Genomic DNA, 20,723 nt, shown 5'->3' on the forward strand with positions numbered 1-20,723 from the left:
AGGATTCATGCACGTGTTTTACACAAATGGTGCACATAAAAATAAAAAATTATTTAAAAAACAAGAAAAAAAATGTTTTAATTTTTTTTATTGAATTCAAAATAATTTCAATATTTTCGGTTTTCTTTGTTTTTTTTTTTTGGAAATTAAATTTTCAAACAAATCAGTTATATTTATTATTTATATTCTTTTAATTTAAGTTTTTACGATGTTGTTGATGGTGATGTAGTTGAACTTGAACTTGTATACGTACAATATGATGTGGTCTCTGGACATGATGGTGTAGTGGGTGTACTTGTATAACTAGTACCTGTAGAATATGTTGTTGACGTTGTAGAAGTGGGTGTTGATGAACCTGGTGTTGTATCCGGACTTGTAGTTCCCGAATAAGTTGTTCCCGTGAATGTATAACTATATGTCGTTCCAGTTATTGAACCAGTTGAACTTGTAGCACTGGTAGTTGAAGTGGTGGATGGAATGGATGTACTTGTACTTGAAATTGGTGTAGACGTACACATGGTATAAGATGTAGTTGAAGGTATTGTAGAAGTTGTAGAAGTTTCAGTTAATGTTTCATCTGAACATGTTTCAGTTTCGGAAGTTGATGTTGCAGTTTCAGTTGATGTTTCACCTGAAGATGTATCAGTTTCGGAAGTTGATGTTGGAGTTTCAGTTGATGCTTCACAAGAACATGTATCAGTTTCGGAAGTTGATGTTACAGTTTCAGTTGATGTTGCAGTTTCAGTTGTTGTTTCTCCTGTACATGTATCAGTTTCAGAAGTTGATGTTACAGTTTCAGTTGATGTTTCACCAGAACATGAATCAGTTTCAGTGGTTGATGTTGCAGTTTCAGTTGATGTTTCACCAGAACATGAATCAGTTTCAGTGGTTGATGTTGCAGTTTCAGTTGATGTTTCACCAGAACATGAATCAGTTTCGGTGGTTGATGTTACAGTTTCAGTTGATGTTTCACCTGAACATGAATCAGTTTCGGTGGTTGTACCAGATGATGTTGGTGATGTAGTTGAAGGCGAAGTGGTTGGAGGTGAAGTAGAATCATCTGCACATGGTAACGATTCTGCAGTATCTATTATTAAATCAATTATTGTTTGGAAGAAACCACCTGTAAAAACAAAATAAAATAAATTGTTTTAAATAAAAATATAAAATTATTAAAATTTTATTTTAAGAATGGTATAGTATTCAGTATTATTTTTTTAATAATGTGGGAAAACGAATATGTATATTCATTTTATAATTGCATAAATAAAGGTGTTTAACATAAAATGTATAAGAGTTATAAGTTTATTATGGCTTTACTAAAAACTCAAATCTAAAATTCAAATATAAATAAAATTAAAATTTATACATACTGATGTTATTGATAAGCATGAACATGAAATTTCCACCAGAAGCTAATGGTGGAATTTCGATTATTACACCACCATCACTGGTCACTTCAGCTTCCGTTGATGTGCTGTCACTACTAATTGTTGTTGAAGTATCAGTTCCTGATGAAGTAGTTGTTGGGATTGTTGTTGAATCACATGACGAAGTTGTTACAAGAGTAGTCTCAGTATTAATTCCTGTATTTGATGGTGTAGTTGGTGCAAAAGTAGTCGCAGTAATAATTCCTGTATCTGATGATGTAGTTGGTGCAAAAGTGGTTGCTGTGTCTATTCCAGTTGTTGAAGTAGTTTCCGTTGAATCAGGTGCTGAACAACAATGTGCACATTCTGTTGATTCATCTGATGTTGATGTTATAGATGAAGTAGGCGCTGGTGTTACGTAAGTTGATGTAGTAATATAAGATGATGTTTCTTCACTACTTCCCGAAATTGTGGAACCAGAATATGATGTTTCACCAGAACAGTCTGAATAAGATGTACCAGCTGATCCACTAGTCAAACCTGTTGAACCAGAATATGATGTTCCACCAGAACATTCTGAATAAGATGTACCAGCTGATCCACTAGTGAGATCTGTTGAACCGGAATATGATGTTTCACCAGAACACTCTGAATAAGATGTACCAGCTGATCCACTAGTGAGATCTGTTGAACCGGAATATGATGTTTCACCAGAACACTCTGAATAAGATGTACCAGCTGATCCACTAGTGAGATCTGTTGAACCGGAATATGATGTTTCACCAGAACACTCTGAATAAGATGTACCAGTTGATCCACTAGTCGAACCTGTTGAACCAGAATATGATGTTGGATCTTCACCAGTACATTCTGCATAAGATGATCCACTTGAACCAGTAATAACTGATGAAGTTTCTTCACTACTACCCAAACCTGTGGAACTTGTTGATGGTGGCGTTATAACAGTAGTTGTTCCTTCATTACTGCATACAGGTGACGAAGTTGCACCTGTACTACCCAATGAACTCGAGGTAACTCCACCTGAACTACTAATTGGGGCAGTTGTTTCCCCAGAAGCACGTGGCCTTCCAACAGTTGGGTCTATTAACGCGATAACTATATAGAAAGAATTTAAGTTTTATAGAACTATATAGAAGAATTTAAGTTTTTCTTTTTTGTAAATATGCAGGATAATATATTTTTTTTTAATTTGAATTAATTATTTAAATTTAATTTTAAATTTTTTCATATTTGATTAATTAAGTAATATTACTTGTTGCAACTAAAAAAGTGAGCCTGAAGATTTTAGAAATCATCTTGACGTGTCCTGTGGCAAATTTTTTGGTTTATGAGAAAATCTATCATTTACTTCTGTTTTTATATGAATCAAAAAATTTTGCAAAAATTCATACACTCAAAAAAATTTCTATTATCTATGTAAAATATATTTGTATACAAATGTTTTATTGCAAATTCATTACTTAAATTTTATAAAGAAAAATTTATTGTTGCTACGAGTATAAGAAATAAATTTCCCCTGGAAAGTAATTTTTTATGTATTTACGGCATTGTCAAAAAATTTGATACCCGAAAAGTTCTACTAGTGCTATTTTGCTAAAAATTAATTAATTATGACATATATTTCTTAATATTAAATCACAAACACTATGCTGGCAAGTAGTTTCTCGACGAAGGCTGTTAAACATCCCTGAATTTGTAATCGCATACACAAAATTACATATACATGTGCATATATATATTTTAAAAGATTTATATATAAACTAATCCGTACATTTTAATTACTGCTTTGATGCACCTTCCAATTTTTAGTTTTCATCCTGAACGTATGCAATAAAATAATGTTTTTTGTATTATTCAGAGAATAATGTTAATTGAAAAAATGTTTAACGAAACGTTATTATACCATAAATCGACAGAATTAGGTTTATTGCAAAATAATTAAAGTTAAATACGCGGAAACAAGTCAATTAGCTGAAAAATGAGACTTCGTAAATGTAAAATGCGCGTAAACTTTGTGAGTTTTTTACATACTAAATTTTGAGTTTGCATTTTTAGCTTTTTTTAATCTCGGCCATTCCAAAAGTTTTTGAACTAATGATATATGATGGCATTTCCCATTGCATCCCATTTATTAGTAGTTGCCAGCACGGTTTTCTGGAAAAGAAATCAACGGTGACTAATCTAGTGGAAGCTGCTTCTGTTTTTAAATAATATGGAAGATGGGTGTTAAATGGATGTGAATTACACTGATTTTAGCAAAGCTTTTAACGTTTTACCACGCAACTTAATTCTTTTTACATTGAGGTTATATGGTTTTCCCAACAATTTTGTAAGTTTGTTTAACTCTTATCTTTCTGTAAGGAATGCAAGGCCCTTTTTCGTTAATCGGTATCGCCCCCGCTTGTGGCTAGTTCTGGAGTTCCTTAGGGCAGACACATGGGTCCATTGCTTTTCATCATCGCTGTTAATGACGTAGCGTCCATTTTGAATTGCAGTGTAGTGTTAATTTATGCTGATGATATGAAAATTTTCAAGAGAATTCGTTCTGCAAATGATGCAGTTCCTCTACAGAGTGATCTGGATAACTTTTGCAGGTGGTGAACTAGTAACAACATGAAAATCAACGTTAGTAAGTGTGCGCTAATATGTTATTCCAGTCGGACACAGCCCATAATATCAGATTATACTTATGGTCAAGTTATTAGTAGGGTTGATTGAATTATGTACTTAGAGGTTTGCTTTGATAATAAGCTATCATTCGCCAATCGCTACAACTATGTGGTTGGCAAGGCAAGCTCTATGTTGGGATTTATTAAACGCTGGTCAAAGGAGTATATTTGTCTCTGGTTCGTCCTCATCTTGAATATGCCTCACAAGTTTGGTTGCCTTTTTACAATATTCATATTAATAGGATTGAGTCGGTTCAAAAGAATTTTTTGCGATTTGCGCTTCGTTACCTTCCTTGGGAGAATCCTACTTTTCTTCCTCCTTATGAGGACGGGCTCTATGATTGGCTTACCCACTTTAAGTAAAAGACGTGATGCTTAGACGTGATTCATTTTTCAACTTATGAAATCTGATTTGATCTCTCCTGATATTTTTAATAAGATCGTCAACAATTCTAATGTTAGGTCTCCTGATTTTTTTTTTGTTCCGTTTCATAGAACTCATTATGGGAAAAACGAACCTGTCAGTAGAATGTTGAACCTGTGTAACAAGTTCAAGAACATACTTGATTTCACTTTAACAAAGGACATTATAAAAAAAAAACACTTATTTTCTGTATTCTACATTTTAGAATACATATTACATATTCTATATTACAGATATTCTAAAATTACAGTACATATGTGTTGTAATTTTAGAAGATCTGTAATCTTTTGTATTGTTTTTATTTTCTGTAAGTCTAAATATGTAAATTGATATGTATATTATATTGTAATATGTTTGAGCTAAGCATGTAAAATAAAAAAAATAAAAATGAAAATAGCAATGTAAACGAAAAAATACAAAAAAAAAGTTTCCAAAAAATTTGACATTTATGAATTGATGTTCAAGTTTACAGCGCTTGTTAAATGCTAATTTTGGGGCAAACTTATTGTCGAATTTTGTGTACATTTTAAATTTACGAGAACGGGGATATATATTAAGATGTTTCAATGCTCTTCTGTATGATTCAGCGAAGTTATAATATATAACATCCAAGATTAAAATTAGAAATTCATTGATTTTAATTTTGAAGTATTTTTACTGTATAATTTTTTCTGTGTATTTATATAAAATAAAACATTATTTTTAATTTATAAATATTTTTATATTTTTTTATTAGTTCCTAATGGAACATGAAATAGAGAAAATATCAAATTTAAAATTGAAATTTTGTTTGACATCTGTTTAAATATTTGTGTCAAAAAATTATGTTTTTTTCTTCTTTTCATTTGTTTGTTTCACTATATTGACAATTTGATATGTTGTTTTTTTTCATAGAGCAGGAAAATTTCGTACTTGAAAAAAGTAAAAAAAAAAATTTTCTTTTTAATTATATAATTTTTAAAATAGAAGTATATAAAATAGATAATTTTTTTTCTATGCTTATACATAACTAAATACGCACATATACAGAGTATAACAAATAATTATAAACCTGCAAAACACTCATATTTACAAACATTTATATACATGACTTATGTATTTTCTATTTCTTTGTTGAGTAAATTATAGTATACACGCATATATTTACATTAAACGGTTGGAGGTAAAACCTGATGGGTTTGCCAATATACATTCGAACTAAACAATCTCAAGATTAAACCTTTAATATATAAACTAAATAAGTACTTTTATTTACAATAGAGAAAAGATTAAGGGAAAACAAATTTTGTATTTGTTTATGATATATGGCGATAACATTTTGAAATTCATTTAACTTTTAATTGACGAGTATTTATTAACTTTATATGTCTCCCTTTTCTCTCTCTGCCCCTTCATTCTATTTTATGTTCGTGTGATATTAATACTACCCCGAGGAATTTGTAATAATTTCACCTTGCATAGGTTAAAGGTTAAGAACCAGTAAATACTCTGTCATGATAAATCCGGACATAACGATAAGTTGTAATTGCTCAATTATTTAACAATATAACGTATATTCTAGTTCTGATTTGTATTGCAATTAGAATTGATATAACATTTTTTTTAAAGTAAATAAAAGTTTATTTCGTTTATAACATTTTAAGAAATAAGGCTTGTTGATGCTATATATAGGTTGTTCCATAGAGTGAAAAAAGTACCGGTATTTCTCACACAGCCAAAGTTATAGCTTATTTCTGATAAAGTCACAAAAACAATATTTGCCCTTTTTAAACCGGTTCGGAGGGGCCTACTGTTGAATAATTTTTTTCCATGCACATAAGGATCTACACGCTGGTGTTTATGGTAAATGCACTACTGTATGAAATTCCTATATAATAACATGCAAAATCTATCAAACAGAATAATGGATGTAATTGAGTCATCATAAGTACTGTTTGATGATATATTTCTATGTTTAATTTTCTATGTTTTTTTTCTTTGGCATTTCGTTAATAAATTTCTACAGCTTTGTCAACTTCATATCTTCTGTATATAGGTTAATATCTATTGAAATATGTGAAATATTGAAAAGGGTTATTATATGGTTCGCGAACCGGAAGAAGAAAACAAACGGGATAATGTAGGCTATAAAAATCACAACATTTTTCAAAAAATTTTATATTTAATTGAAAATTATTTCTAGTCACACACAATTTTTATTCGCCTAGTTTTGACATTTCTCTTGAAATAATTTTATTTGCTTCGCGAATCATTATACCATTTATCCGAATTCGAGAACAATGGTATTCGCTTGGCAAACCAAAATAACCCGATAGGATTTCTGTTCTCCAAAGTAAATCGATAGCCAATCTTGTTAATTGAGAGGTTAGAGCCTAGATAAAAAATGTGTGGGACGAGGGATGGGAAATTTTTTAAATAAACTGTATGGTAATCTATAGATAACCAAACTTTTTACGCAATATTATGCTTCTTTGAGTTTACAAAAATTGTTTACAGAAAAGCCATTTCTTTTTCTTTAATTTCTCATTCTTTTCCATTTTACTAAACAATAAAAAATTTCCATATTATACAACCAAAAAAGAAAACAAAACTAAAAGCAATAAAGAGTACAAAAAATCGAATCTTCGAAATTTCTAATGTTTACTATAACGAAAACATGTTAGACACATAGATTAAGTATAATAACCGCTTTCAAAAACGTTTTATTTGAATGTTCTTTTTGGATTATTGAAACCATTTACAAAATCACAGTGTAAATATTAAGAAAAGACTCTACAGAATCATAACCTCTATTAGAAAAAATGTAAATTTGACCCCAAAGTAAATGTTCAGGTTCTAGCAAGCACCTGACTCTTCGGCTCTTTGTTATTATTTTATGAAACAGAACTTATATATAAAATTTTAAGAAAAATTATTCATTCATTAAAAATATTCAAAAATGTATAATCGCGCACTGTCATATCGATTCAGTTTCTATGGGATCTGATATGCCACAAAAGTTGATCAATCCATCATATGTCAAAAGAGTATATAGCCCGATATAATCAAAAATAAACTTGGATTTTGTAAAAAACAGTCAAGCCGAAATGCTTAACAATTTGACTGTGCCGGCTACCTGACAAGTCCACAGATTGATAAACAAACCGAAAACTAGCATATATACAGACAGACTGGTAAGAAAACCGCTCAATCAGTAAACAAACAAATAGACAGACGTCTTTTCAACAACGGCATGTAAATCTTTCGTATCATTTTAATGCTTAAATGGTAAAAAGTACATAAATCCAGAATGTTGTCGCATTACCATTACAAACACAGTATAGTTCTTTACACACCCTGTCTAATGCTTTTGAAAACGAAAAAGGGTAACAAGAACACTTACTTTTTCAAAGTCCATTAAAGAATAATTCAAGGACAGTTTGGATTTAATTAAGTTAAATTTAAATTTTATTTAAATTCTATTTTTATGTTTCAAATTTTTATAGAGAAACATGTTTTCTTTCTTATGAGAATTCTGTTCTTCTAATATCGTTCTTTCTTTCAAGAACAGGCAGACATGCCAGTGATTCAGTGTTAAAAAAATTAATCTATAAATTTTTTGGAAAGATCAGGGTTCGGAAACTGATCTGGGGGCCGATATTACATTTTTTACCATATCTACAGAACGAATTGATGGAACTTCTTGAAATTCGATATTTGAGTTCTGGTTGTTACCAGAAATTACTGATAAACTGAATCACTTTTCGTGTAATTCGGACGGCAGAAAATGAAACTCTACTAAAAGCCAAATTAATATTTTTCTAGGTATGTTAACTAAAGGCTTCTTAGTGTCTTTACATCTTTTGAAGTACTTTTACTAATCTAGACAATATACATTGCGGTCGGTTATATGCTGATCACATCAGATTTTTTTTTATTATAAATTAATTTTCAATCCTATGCTTTTTTTAACTTTTTTGAAAAAAATTTTGTATTTAAATTTTGTCTATTACATTAATAATATTTTGTTATAATTAAAGTAAGAGAAAAAATATGATTCTTATGCGTCGTCACTTACCATTTATAGTGAAGTTTGCAACGTGCAACAAAAAACTATTTGGTAATTTTAAAAACTGTTTAGTCGTTTTAATAAATCAGTACTCGCAGAGTGGTCTCCGACATTTTTATTGTTTATAATGTGTAAAACTGATATATTTTTAAGTCTTTATCAATATTTTTTTTTGACATATTTAATTTATTTCATTGGCAAGCGTATATAATATAAATAGTTCAAATCTGTACCAAATTACTAAATACACTTCCTACACATATCATTACACTAACTTATTGGTATAACATAATAATATAAAACATTTCGTTGCGGAGAAAAACTTGGTAGTGCACCCATTTATTAACGTGCTGCATGTGACCTTATATTATTTTACACGGAAGTTTTTGATATTTAAAATTATACAGACGAGGTGGGGTGGTATGTACGAGTATATGAAAAAAATTGAAAATATTTCTTTACCTAGAGAGGATATTATTTACCTCGTAAAGACCGTTCCCAGATAAGAGCGTTTATTTTATCAAAGCGCTCTTTTGCATGTATTATACTTGAAGAGTTATTTAGAATTACATATATATATGCAGTAAAACTTGCGTCAAAACCGGAACTTCTGAAAGGCGAAGACTAATCCTTACTGGAAAAAAATTTGAAATTTTCTAGAAAATTTAAAACATTCCAGGAATTTTGAACTTAAGAAACGCTGGACATTTTATTTAAAATAAAAAGTGTTTATCAAAATTCAAAATATTTATTTTGAAAATGAAAAAAATATTTATATTATTCTTTTGATTAATTTACAACTCACGTATGAATACTGATGTGAAATTCGGAAATTTTGTTTGGTTTTAATTTAACAAAACTTTTGCTCATCAGGCCGTAAAACCGGCGTCTATGGGTCTGAATCTCCGACAGACATGCAAATTTTACTTTTGCAGCTCTTTGATTGGTTATTTATATTTCATACGGTTGTATTTCGTACGTTATCGCACTCAATTTGAATTGAAGCAATAGTTTAGTTGCTTAGATGTGTGCGGGGCAACGATTTTATAACGAAATTGTAAAATTAAAAATTGCATGTCTGCCTGAGCCCTAAGTCGTAAAACTAAACTTTAGTTAGTTTCAATTCCTCCTCTAATAGATTTTACTGCATTTATGTGTAATTATATGGTGTATAATCAAAGGTGATGCATTAATTTTTAATTAATTTAATTTCTCTTCAAATACAATTATAAGCAAATTTTTGCTTTTCCAATGATAATATGATATATAAATAGGAGAACATCGTAAAATAAAGCTATTTTTGTAATTATGTGTAAATGAATTTTTCCAATAATTTTGCACAATTTTCGATTTTCTCATATTATTTCGTGTATTGTGATGATTGGCCTCCTTTTTTTTTAAATTGCGCTATTATTTAATTAGATTTTTTTATTTTTATTATTTTTATTTTTTTTTTTTTTTGGGTTTTAATCAAATAAAGTTCAACGCCACGCTTAAGAAGTTTTATCAAATAATGTGTGTGTGTGTTTTTAAAAAATTATAAAAAACATGTTCAATTTTTTTGCAAATATTTTAAATATGAAATATTTGTCAATAATCGGGACTTAATACAAAAATATTTAATTATTAAATTATTCTTCATGAACTTCTGCTATATATTGCTTTCTTATAACAGCTCTCTGTCTGCTATTCTAATATTGACATATAATGTCAATATTAAAATTAAAGAAAAAAATAGTGTGTACGCGTGTTATACATATGTTAAATATTTTGATTAATATTTTAATATTGGAGTAAGGTGTGTTTCGTATATCCGTAACATCGAAATTTTATAAATTCAGCGCAAAATAAAGCCCATATGCAAACAAAATATATGTAATATGTTGATTAAGAATAAAAATTATCCTTTTCAAATAAATTGGTAATTTGGATCATATATCAAACCAGTTAATTGGTAATTTGATTCTGACTTGTTCGCCGCTTTACACGATTTTCAAAAAGTGCGCTAGCTACGAAGAATATCGGTTCGTATTTTTAAGTATGATTTTAATTTTAACTTGTAAGCTGCAATAAATTTACTTTTAAGTTGTTCTACTCATATTAAGGGTTTTTAAAAAAAATCGTATATCTTATCAATGTTGACATAGATTAAATTGGAAAAGAAAGAAGAAGGACAAAAACTGGTAACGGATTCATGAGAGAGACTGGAATCCTATAAAAATGCAATCGATTAATATAGGTAAATTTCTGCAAAATTGGCACAGAAGTTGAGTGTCCAACTCGGCCATAATAGATTGAATCATTCTAGTATGACCTAGTCAGAGTTTGACAAAGTATTTTTTTTTATGATTATTGAATGTGATGAAAGAATTATGTTATTACCTTCCCGGTTGACATTTTTGTATATGTGGCTGTAACTTATCTTATTATACTAATTCTTTAGATCTTCTGTACATTTTTTTTGAAGCTAATTCTACAAAAAATTTCTTACAGAATGGAATAAATGTGTAAAGAGCCGTTTTAATATTATTGTTATTCCCAAATAACCTAGGATCCACATTGGTTTAGTTTTCTTTACTTTCTCTCTCAACAATATTGTTGAATGTTTTTGATAGGGTTGAGTTTTTCATTACTTGAAATAGTGACAAACTGTCAGTGCATTTAATAAATTTGTCTTTTGTAGTTTTGAACTAGAAAAATTTTATTTCTCAACTTCGATAAATATCGTACAATTTTGCAATAAATATTTGTTTTACTAATATTCCTTGATTTCCAAAATACTGTAATACGGTATTAATACACAAATCAATTTATAAGTATGAATTGCTGAATTATGTAATGATACCGTAGGAATTTTTCTAGCATAATTTGGATGTCATGCCGGAAACTTTTATAATATAATAAATATACAATATTAAACTAAAAGGTTGTATGTTTCCTCACAATTTTAGCCATATAATTTTAAATATTAAATAAACTACGGTTATTTTACACACTCTAATACATACATATATGTAAATAATATTAATAATTTTAATAATAAATATTATATGTTTAATTATGACAAAGAAAAAAAATAATAATGCGTACATTATAAAATTGTATAAATAACAAAAAATATTAAATAAAAAAAAGAATATGCTATAACAAGAATTAATAACAGAGTTTAAAGAGTTCAAATTGATATTTGTATAAAAGGTTACTTTTTAATATGAAGAACAAATATAGTAATATTTTAATTTTTATACAACATTATTATTAAAATAATCAGAAATATAATAAAAATTACGAAGGACGAGAATGAAAAGAAGAAGAAAGAAACGGTGTATACGAGTGTTTACATTCATTCACTATTATCATATAGGCTTTTAAGCATTTTTCCAAAAAAAAGTCCTAAAAATGCCATTTTTTGTCTATTTATATTAAAGAACAATACTGGGTCACAACAAAGTTGAATGTTAAGAAAACAAAATTCACGTTAAATTTTGATCGTTTAAATTAGTTTTTTCAAATTTTTAACCCCGTTTTTCTTCTAGACCATTTAGCTATAGGAGTCTGAAATATTAACAGCTTTTAAATACAAAAAAAAAATTTATTTTGCTGGAAGCAACCCGATCTCTTCTCAAGTTATCGCCTCTCGAAGTTTCTAAAATTAGAATTTGTGGCACTTTATATTTCCAAAGCTGCAAGCTGTTCCAAATTTCTATAATCAAAAAATATAAATAATTATATTTATAAATATATTTATAAAATACGTATAAATTATTTTCCTTGACTAACGTAACTAATCGTTGTATTCATGCATTATGTTATCTCTCAATTTTTTCTTTGTTTTATCCCTAAGTTAATGCTACCTTTTAAAATATTTTGGTAGTGTTTTCACTTGTTCATGGGGAAACTGCTATTTTAGAAACCAACTGGTTTGACTCAATCTTATTGGTATTATAATAGCCTATAATTATGTATCGCGCTTTTCTCATCTCACGTTTTATTCATACTATCAAATCAGAATTCTACTTTTTTCTGTAATAGCTATTTTATTTTTCTTAATAAGAATTAGTCAATTTTTCAATTATTGGATTCTCTCACTTTTTCACAAAAAAATTAACCGATCCTGAGCGTGTGTGATTTTAAAACAAAATGTATGATTAAGGGACTAGATTTTGTGCAAATTTTAGAAAAATGTGACACAAGCGAAAAAATAAGGGACCTAATAGCTGTAATTATTGAAAATTATCTAATTTTATACGACAGAACAATAATGGCGTAATTTACAAATGGAGCCTGAAGAAATAAAACATATTTAAGTATATAATGTCGACCAAAAAGTTTTAGACTATGGAACCTTTCAGACCTTCTTCAATCTTATATATATGCAGGAATTTGTGCGTTATATACAAAAAAACGAACTACGCCAAGAAACAGGTAGATGGGTCCAAAAACAAAAAAAGCAAAATTGGGAGCTCGACTTTGGGAAGTACATGGATTTCAATATATAAATTTCAATTCTATACGAAACTTAACAGGTTTTCAAGGGGTTTCGTATTTCTCACCAAATTACAGCTGATTATTCAAAGTAATATGCATACATATTTGAAAATTTAGTCTATGAAAACATGATTTTTGGTATGACTGTACATACAAATTTTGTATCTTACACATACTTATATATATCTATATACATATAGACATTAATAAAAGCAATGGTCAAAGAGCAGTAAGAATCTAAAAATATATTCATATCAATTAGAATTTAAAGAATCCATTTTCCCTAAAATTTCAAGATTTAAAGTTGTCCTCCATTTACTTAATACAAAATTCTATAATTGTAAGTCAAATTATTAATTGTATACTTAATTTATGTCAAATTTTTGTATGGAATTTAATGTTCACATCTGAAAGCCTTTTTGTATGACAAATTAACCATAATTAATCCTCAAAATTTGCAAAATGTTAATTTTCATAGTTCCCAATTTTTCATACACCCCATTTAGGATTAAACTCTATACTGAACTATTCTAAAAACAAAACTGTAGCAGTAATAGTTCTTCTATATTTTGTGGATAAAATATTGTCCTATGCCTTAATTTAATTGATTATAGCAAATATAAATTCAAACATATTTCGTAGTAAAAATTATTTGGAAATTTTTTAACTCAAAGATTACCCCTAAATTTATGCAGCATTTTATGAAAATAAAAAATTTATTAGATTAGCTTTCATTAGTTAAAGTTAACGTTATATAATTGTAAAACTCTAGACCAGGCATGTCGAATTCATTTATCATCACGGGCCGCACAATAAAAAAACTTAAACTACTAAATTATACTCAAATTTTGATTTTTATTATGAACATAAAAAAATATACAAATAATGCACAGTCATAGAAAAAAATATAAAATAATTTTTAACTCGCAAAATTTTTGAAAAAAAATGGTTATAATAACCACTAAGTATCACTCTGTCCGTCCGTCCGTCTTTCCGTCCGTGAACATGTTTACAAAACTTCTACACCCTTGAAGATAGAAAGCTGAAATTTTATTTGTACATAGAACTTTACTAGAAACTTATTTTTGTAGAAAAAAAATTTTACCTATCTCCACCCCTCTAGAAGTTATACCCGCCAAAACCCTAAACATGCCATTTTTTAACTAATTATTGCAGTGAAACCATAAGCATTTTTCAAATTTTGCAAACGCAGAAAGGCAACGGCTTACTTCTCCTATCGTGGTATACTATAGTTAAACTTATAAAAAACAAAATGGCTGTTAAAATTTACGGTTACCTAAAATCCGTTTTTTTCAAAGTTTTGATGCCGTTTTTCTTTTAGATCTCAGGTTGTAGGAGTCTGAAATTTACACATTAATAAATATTTTATTTTGTTAGAAGAAAATTTTTTTCCATCTCCACCCTCTCTCAAGTTAACGCCTCTTTAAATTTGTAAAATTTTAAATTTTGACGCCTTATATTTTCGAAGCCGCAAGCTTTTTAAGATTTCTATAAACGAAAAAAGCTAACGGTAAATTCCATGATATTAAAAAATATAATCATTTTTCTTAAATCACACTACTAACCCTTAAAATCGAGCATTACCTTTTATTATTAGTTAACCCTTCTTTATATTAATTTTTGCTTTATTTCAAAGACTAGATAAATCGTTCATCCTAAATGTATGCAATCCTAAAAGTAGTTTCGTACATGAATGAAAATAATTTTAATAGTGTCATAGGTATATATAGACTATAATTCAAACATGGCCAAACTGCGGCTCGCGAGCCGCATGTGGCTCTTCAACCAATTTCATGCGGCTCTCGAAGAAAAAATTAACAAATATTTTTAGTGCAGCTCAAGTCGAAAAAAAATATTCCCAAAAAAAAATTTTTTATAGACTTTTTAATTTTGTCAATGCTTACTTAACGTATGGAAAAATAATTTGTATATATTGGTAATTTCTTAAACGTCAAATTTTACAAAATCTGAGTTGTCTGAGTTTCCGAATACTCTACGTTTTTATATTACAATTAATTATAAGCCAGATTTTCAGAAATTTGCAATACAAACCAAGCCACATGCATCAACCAGTAAAGTATAAAAATATCATATTTTTTTTCTTTAATTCTAACTCTTTTTTATTTGTAGGACTAAGACATTTTCAGCCAGATATTACATAATTTATAATTTATATCATTGCGGCTCGCAAAAAATTCAAGATTTTGAGTTTTGGCTCTTACCATGACCAAGTCTGGCCACCCCTGACTATATTAATTAATAACAGTATTTTTAATTTTTTTGCCCTGTTGAAGGAAAAATGCTACAATACAAACCATTAGTTTGACCCAACTTCACTAATATTGATTGAACATGTTGATCTGTTAATCTTGATCTTTTAGTCGTTTTATTTTTTTTTAATATCGATATTAATTATTCACACAAATATGAACTTCTGAACATGCCTAAAACACGCTTGATTGATTTATAGGTAAATAATTATAAAATTTAGTAATTTCTACTTCCCTAAAGTTTTGCTTTAATACAGAATCGCACAGAATTTTTATTTCAATTGTAAATTTGCATCAAGTGTTTCAATGTCAACAGAAAATGGAAAAGTATATAGGTTAAATTCATTTTGACATCTATTAGAATCTAAAAATATTCTTTCAAATTCGGTTTTTATTAATTTAATGGAAATTTCTTCATACAACTGCAGAAGAGATGAATGGTGTAATCAAAAGATCGAGTTAAAGGCAGAGAAATTAAAAAATTTTTTTCCTCCGTTGGACTCAAACCAGTGATCTACCGCTTTCTAGGCGGACGCTCTACCAACTGAGCTGCAGAGGTATGAAGAAATTTCCGACGAAATGTTTTTCACATTGCTTTATACTATAATCCACATGATTACTAAGTATTTGTTTACATTCAGTTACTACATGTAATCTACTATTTAAAACACACAATCACAAGAATATATATATATCTATTGTGCCTATTACACTAATAATATTAACTTAATGGAAAATTCTTCATATGATGATAGAAGAATCAAAACTTATATATTTGCAAAATTTTAAAAAATTAAACTAATCATAAGGTTTTATTCCTCTTGTGAAAATACACACTTTGCTATCATAAACATGTTGCTTTTTCACTAAAAAAACAGATTAAAAAGTCGTTGTGGAATCAAAACTCTACATTTTAATGTAATTAAATGTATCAAAAACCTTTATTTGCAACACAAAAAATTTTTTGTAACAAAATCCCATGTTTGTTTGAATTGTGTTATGTGCAAGGTCAGCAGGATAAATTAAAATTTTCAAAAACCTTAGAATTTGTGATTGATCGATTATTTGTGTTTAAACGTAAATTTTTTGATAATTAAGAAAAAGTTCGATAGTTTTATGTTTATAGAAAAGTTAATGTCAGTAATTGTATGAATTGTGCAGCATTAGAATTAACTCATAATAATTATGAAATTGAAAACTAAATAAATCATGAATCAATGCTTAATTTTAAAGCGCTTATCTGATAAAAAAAGATATAGAAAGACTCAGGAAAAAAACTTTGAATTTTATTTAGTAACTTAAAAAAGGCGGAAAAAGTTTGCAAATGATTCTTCTCTTTTATAAAGCTTAGATAATTTTTAAATCTTAGCATGAAACAAAACAAAAACAAAGAAAACGATTGGTATAAGAATTCGTTTAAGTCCTTGTACTAACCGTAGAAATAAATGTTGGATATAAATGGAACCGAAATGAACATTGTTCTATTTACATTATATTTACGTTCAATTAGTTTCTTATATGTGATAAGAAATGTTAAATGGACGCCTGGTTCAGTTTTCGAAGTATTTTGATTTGTTTATGAAAAATATCTAAAATTTTTGTAAAAGTACTAAAATACGAAATGTTAGTTTCTACAGTGCTATGTTCAAGTTTCAAATTTTGTTAAACATTTTCCTTTAAGCTCTTAATCAGCTTACTATTTAATTCTCTAAAATTACTCCTTACTCAATGACCCTGTTGGCAAAGTACTATTTTTCATGTAACGTTGTAGTATTTTCAAAAGTTGTATATTATGTTGTAAAATAAACTACATATTAAGCCCAGTTTACTACAGAAAACTTACTCATTTATAATTCTGCTACACTAAACCAAATAAGGTTATACCAGCATTTAAAATAAATTTCTTGTACTTAACTTTCTTGCTTATAAAAAAAGTTCATCACAAATTTATAATCTCTTACAACATTTAAAAAAGTTGCAATATTTTACATTTTTACCGACCGTATTGTGTATACAATAGGTAGGTTATTTTATATACCATAACCAAAATTTAATTTATATTATTGTTTAATTTAAATAAAGTTGAACAAATTGACATTTTTTAATTTTTGGCTTAAAATCGAGCATTATGTTAACCCCTCTTTAAATTAATTTTGGCTTTATTTCAAAGACTATATAAATCGTTGATCCTAAAAATATGCAATCCTGGCCATAGTTTTGCATATGAACGAAAATAATTTTAATTTTAGTGTGGTAGGTATACATATAGATTCACATTCAGAGACATAGATTGTCAGTAAAAACAGTATTTTCTTTTGTTGAAGGGAAAAGTGCTACTATACAAACCATTGGTTTGACCCATTTTTATTTTGTTTTTTATTTTTTATAACAAACCAATAAATTATTGTTTTGAATAAAAATGACTCACTGTATTAACATTAAATGTTTAATTAAACTTTATTAATCAAAAATTTGCCATTATAAATTTAAGTGTAGGCAGTGCTCGATCTACCAATTTAATGTAAATAAATATTTGCAACGGACACCGGAAAACTAGGTTTTTTAAACCAGAATAGTCTATAAGACAAGCAGGGGTTCATGAAGACCTGCTAGGGGTCTACGAAGGTGAGAAAAATTGAAAAACACGACAAGTGATCTACGAGAGAAAAAAGTTTCGAAACCTCTGGATTACAGGCTTTAATTCTATGGTCAATCTTGTATAAAGTTACAAGAAAGTGATTTATTGAGCGCAATGGGGATCATTTTTAGAAACTACGTACGGCGTCGAACAAGTCAGAACCGCAGTATAAGATTTTAGAAAGTAAAAAGTTTAGTTTAAGATTTGGTTTCACCGAGTTTGGTAAAAAAAGGTTAAATAAAAGAATAAAATAAATTCTTTTTATTTGTTTCATTTTCTTTAGACAAAATTAGTACTTAAAAAGTAACATACAAAACTTGCACGTATGTAACACTTTTCCTTAAATTTGTAAAAATAGAGCTAAAATTTTTTACTTATTAATATCTTTGTGTAATAAAAACACTTACAATTTCTGATATTATCAAATTTTTTGTACTCGCTCTTAAGAGTTGAAAGTAAACTAAATAGAAAATTTATAAATAATCTTATTTTTAAAATATTGCTGGAGAAAAATGAAAAGGTAAAACTTAAAATTTTTCGAGCTTTAAAGTTATTCCGAAATCCAAACAGATTATAACTAATGTGGATATTTATAAGAAAGCCTTTACTCGGAGGTTTCCTAATCATATTTCTCAGTGCACCTGTCTTGAACATTCGCGAAATTATACTTAAAATTTCAAAAAGTAAAAAAATCGGTCGAAATGGACTTTAAGCCCATGTAACTTCGAACCTGTTGAGCTGTGAACAACGTCTCCATACAAAAATTTTTTCTACTCATGTGGACCTATACAATGGCATGTAGCAGTGCAATTTGTTATGAGACACCCTGTATATTTGTAAAAAAAATAATTAAATTTTATTTAACAAATTTGGTAAAAGAAGCACACACACTAAAAAGCCACAAGCAAACATACTAATTTAAAATTTTGCTTAGTTAATTTATCTTTTCTGCTTGTGCTTTCCCTTATGTCTCAAATAGATTTTGTATGTACAATCATATGTATATAAAAAAATTTTTAATATTCATATGCAAGGTTATTTTGAATTTTTTGAATATATGATATAAAAGAAAAACCAAAAAGCACAATTATGAACAGAAATTGTCATATAAGAATTTTCTTTCACATGAAAAAGCAATTTCTCTGTAACTAAGATTGTTACAAGTATGGTTGGCATTGTTACAAGTATGACAGAAAGCTTGAAAAATTGGCAATCTATTTAAAAATTTCTAAAAGTGGCAATATTACATCACCTTGAAAAATACCGTTATTTAAAAAACAAAACCAAAAAATTTCTAAAATTTCATTTTTAGAATTTGTTCAGTTGTACTATCTGAACTAAGAGAGCTAAAAAATTCGTTGTACACCGTAATGTCCCATACAGCCAAAGTAATAGTCTATTTTCCATAAATTCACAAAAAAAATTTGCCTTTTAGTACCCTTAGCTTCTAAACCAATCCCAACAAAGAAAATTAAAATAATTAATTTACTTCCTATATTATTTCTTCTGACCTGGTAATGTTAAAATTTACTGCCGCGAAATTTACTGTCATGGCAATAATTGACAGTAACAGTAAATGTCGTGACCGTAAATTTCGCGACAGAACATTTTTTTCACCACAAATGTATTATGTGATATTTTTATAATCGATTTATATCTTTTTTTTCTCAAATTAAGTACCAGGCCAGCAGGAATAGTAGGAATTTCACGACATTTACTGTGACTCAATATATATGCGTATATACATATACGTATATACATATATACAAAGTTTATTAAATAAGATGTTTTGTATTGCTAATTTAATTATACACGAATTAAAAAACATTTTTAGCACTTTTCCAAAAAAATTTAAAAAAAAAATGTGTTAAGTTAGTTTCATTCTATCCGTCCGTCCGTCCGAATGTCTGTCTGTCCGTCCGTTCGTCTGTTTTCCGTCCGTCTGTTCGCTCGCCCGTAAGTCCGTCCGACCGTCCTTCCGTAAGTTCGTCTATCCGTGTGTCTATTTATAAAGCTTCTACATCCTTGAAGAAACTTATTTTCGTAAAAAAAACTTTTACCTATCTCCCTCCCTCTCCTTACCTATCTCCTTAACAATTTATTGCAGTGAAACCATAAGCATTTTTCAAAATTTGTAAAAGCAGAAAAATAGTGGCTTCCTTCTTCTATTGCGGCATACCATTTCTTAACTTTAAAAAAACAAAATGACCGTTAAAATTTACCGTTATCTAAAACCCGTTTTTTCTCAAATGTTTTATATACGTATTGTTTTTCTTCTACACCGTACTTTACAGGCGTCTAAAATTTTAGCAGCTCTTAGATATATAGCTTATTTCGTTTGAAAAAAAATTTTTCCCATCTTCACCCCGTTTCAAGTTATCAGCTCTAGAAATTTGTAAAATGTGAATATTTGGCATCCCTTATTTCCAAAACCACTAGCTTTTTCAAATTTGTGAAAACGCTGAAAGCTAACGGTAAATTCCATGCCATTAAAAAACATAATTACTTTTCATAACTGACATAATTAAGCCTTAAAATCGAGCATTATATTAACCTTTCCTTAAATTTATTTTTTCTTTATTGCAAAGACTGCGTTCATCCTAAATATATGCAATGCTAGAAATAGTTTCGTTTATAAATGAAAATAATTTTAATAGTGTGATAATAATTTTAATAAATAGATATAGATAGACTGTATTTAAAAGCAGTATTTTCACTTGTCGAAGGGAAAAGTGCTACAATACGAACCATTGGTTTGATCCAACTTTATTAAA

At 28.4% G+C, this 20,723-nt stretch overlaps 1 protein-coding gene across 1 annotated transcript; it reads right to left on the reverse strand.

Annotated features, from left to right (window-relative positions):
• Positions 1-203: 203 nt before the first annotated feature.
• Positions 204-3,519, reverse strand: LOC129607236 (serine-rich adhesin for platelets-like). The gene is made up of 3 exons (XM_055518076.1): positions 3,423-3,519; positions 1,374-2,486; positions 204-1,123 (listed from the first exon to the last, which is right to left on the reverse strand). The coding sequence occupies exons 1-3, from the start codon at positions 3,517-3,519 to the stop codon at positions 204-206; spliced, it is 2,130 nt and encodes a 709-aa protein (XP_055374051.1).
• Between the last annotated feature and the right edge of the window lie 17,204 nt (positions 3,520-20,723).

This window comes from Condylostylus longicornis, unplaced genomic scaffold (assembly GCF_029603195.1).
Source record: "Condylostylus longicornis isolate FDR11 unplaced genomic scaffold, ASM2960319v2 ptg000003l, whole genome shotgun sequence".
NCBI lineage: Eukaryota > Metazoa > Arthropoda > Insecta > Diptera > Dolichopodidae > Condylostylus > Condylostylus longicornis.

Coding starts and splice junctions, on each gene's coding strand:
- LOC129607236 (XM_055518076.1), bottom strand. CDS start 3,519: ATGGGATGCAATGGGAAATGCCATCATATATCATTAGTTCAAAAACTT. Junction 2,487..3,422: donor AAATGCAAACTCAAAATTTA/GTATGTAAAAAA, acceptor CTTTCTATATAG/TTATCGCGTTAATAGACCCA. Junction 1,124..1,373: donor CATGCTTATCAATAACATCA/GTATGTATAAAT, acceptor TTGTTTTTACAG/GTGGTTTCTTCCAAACAATA.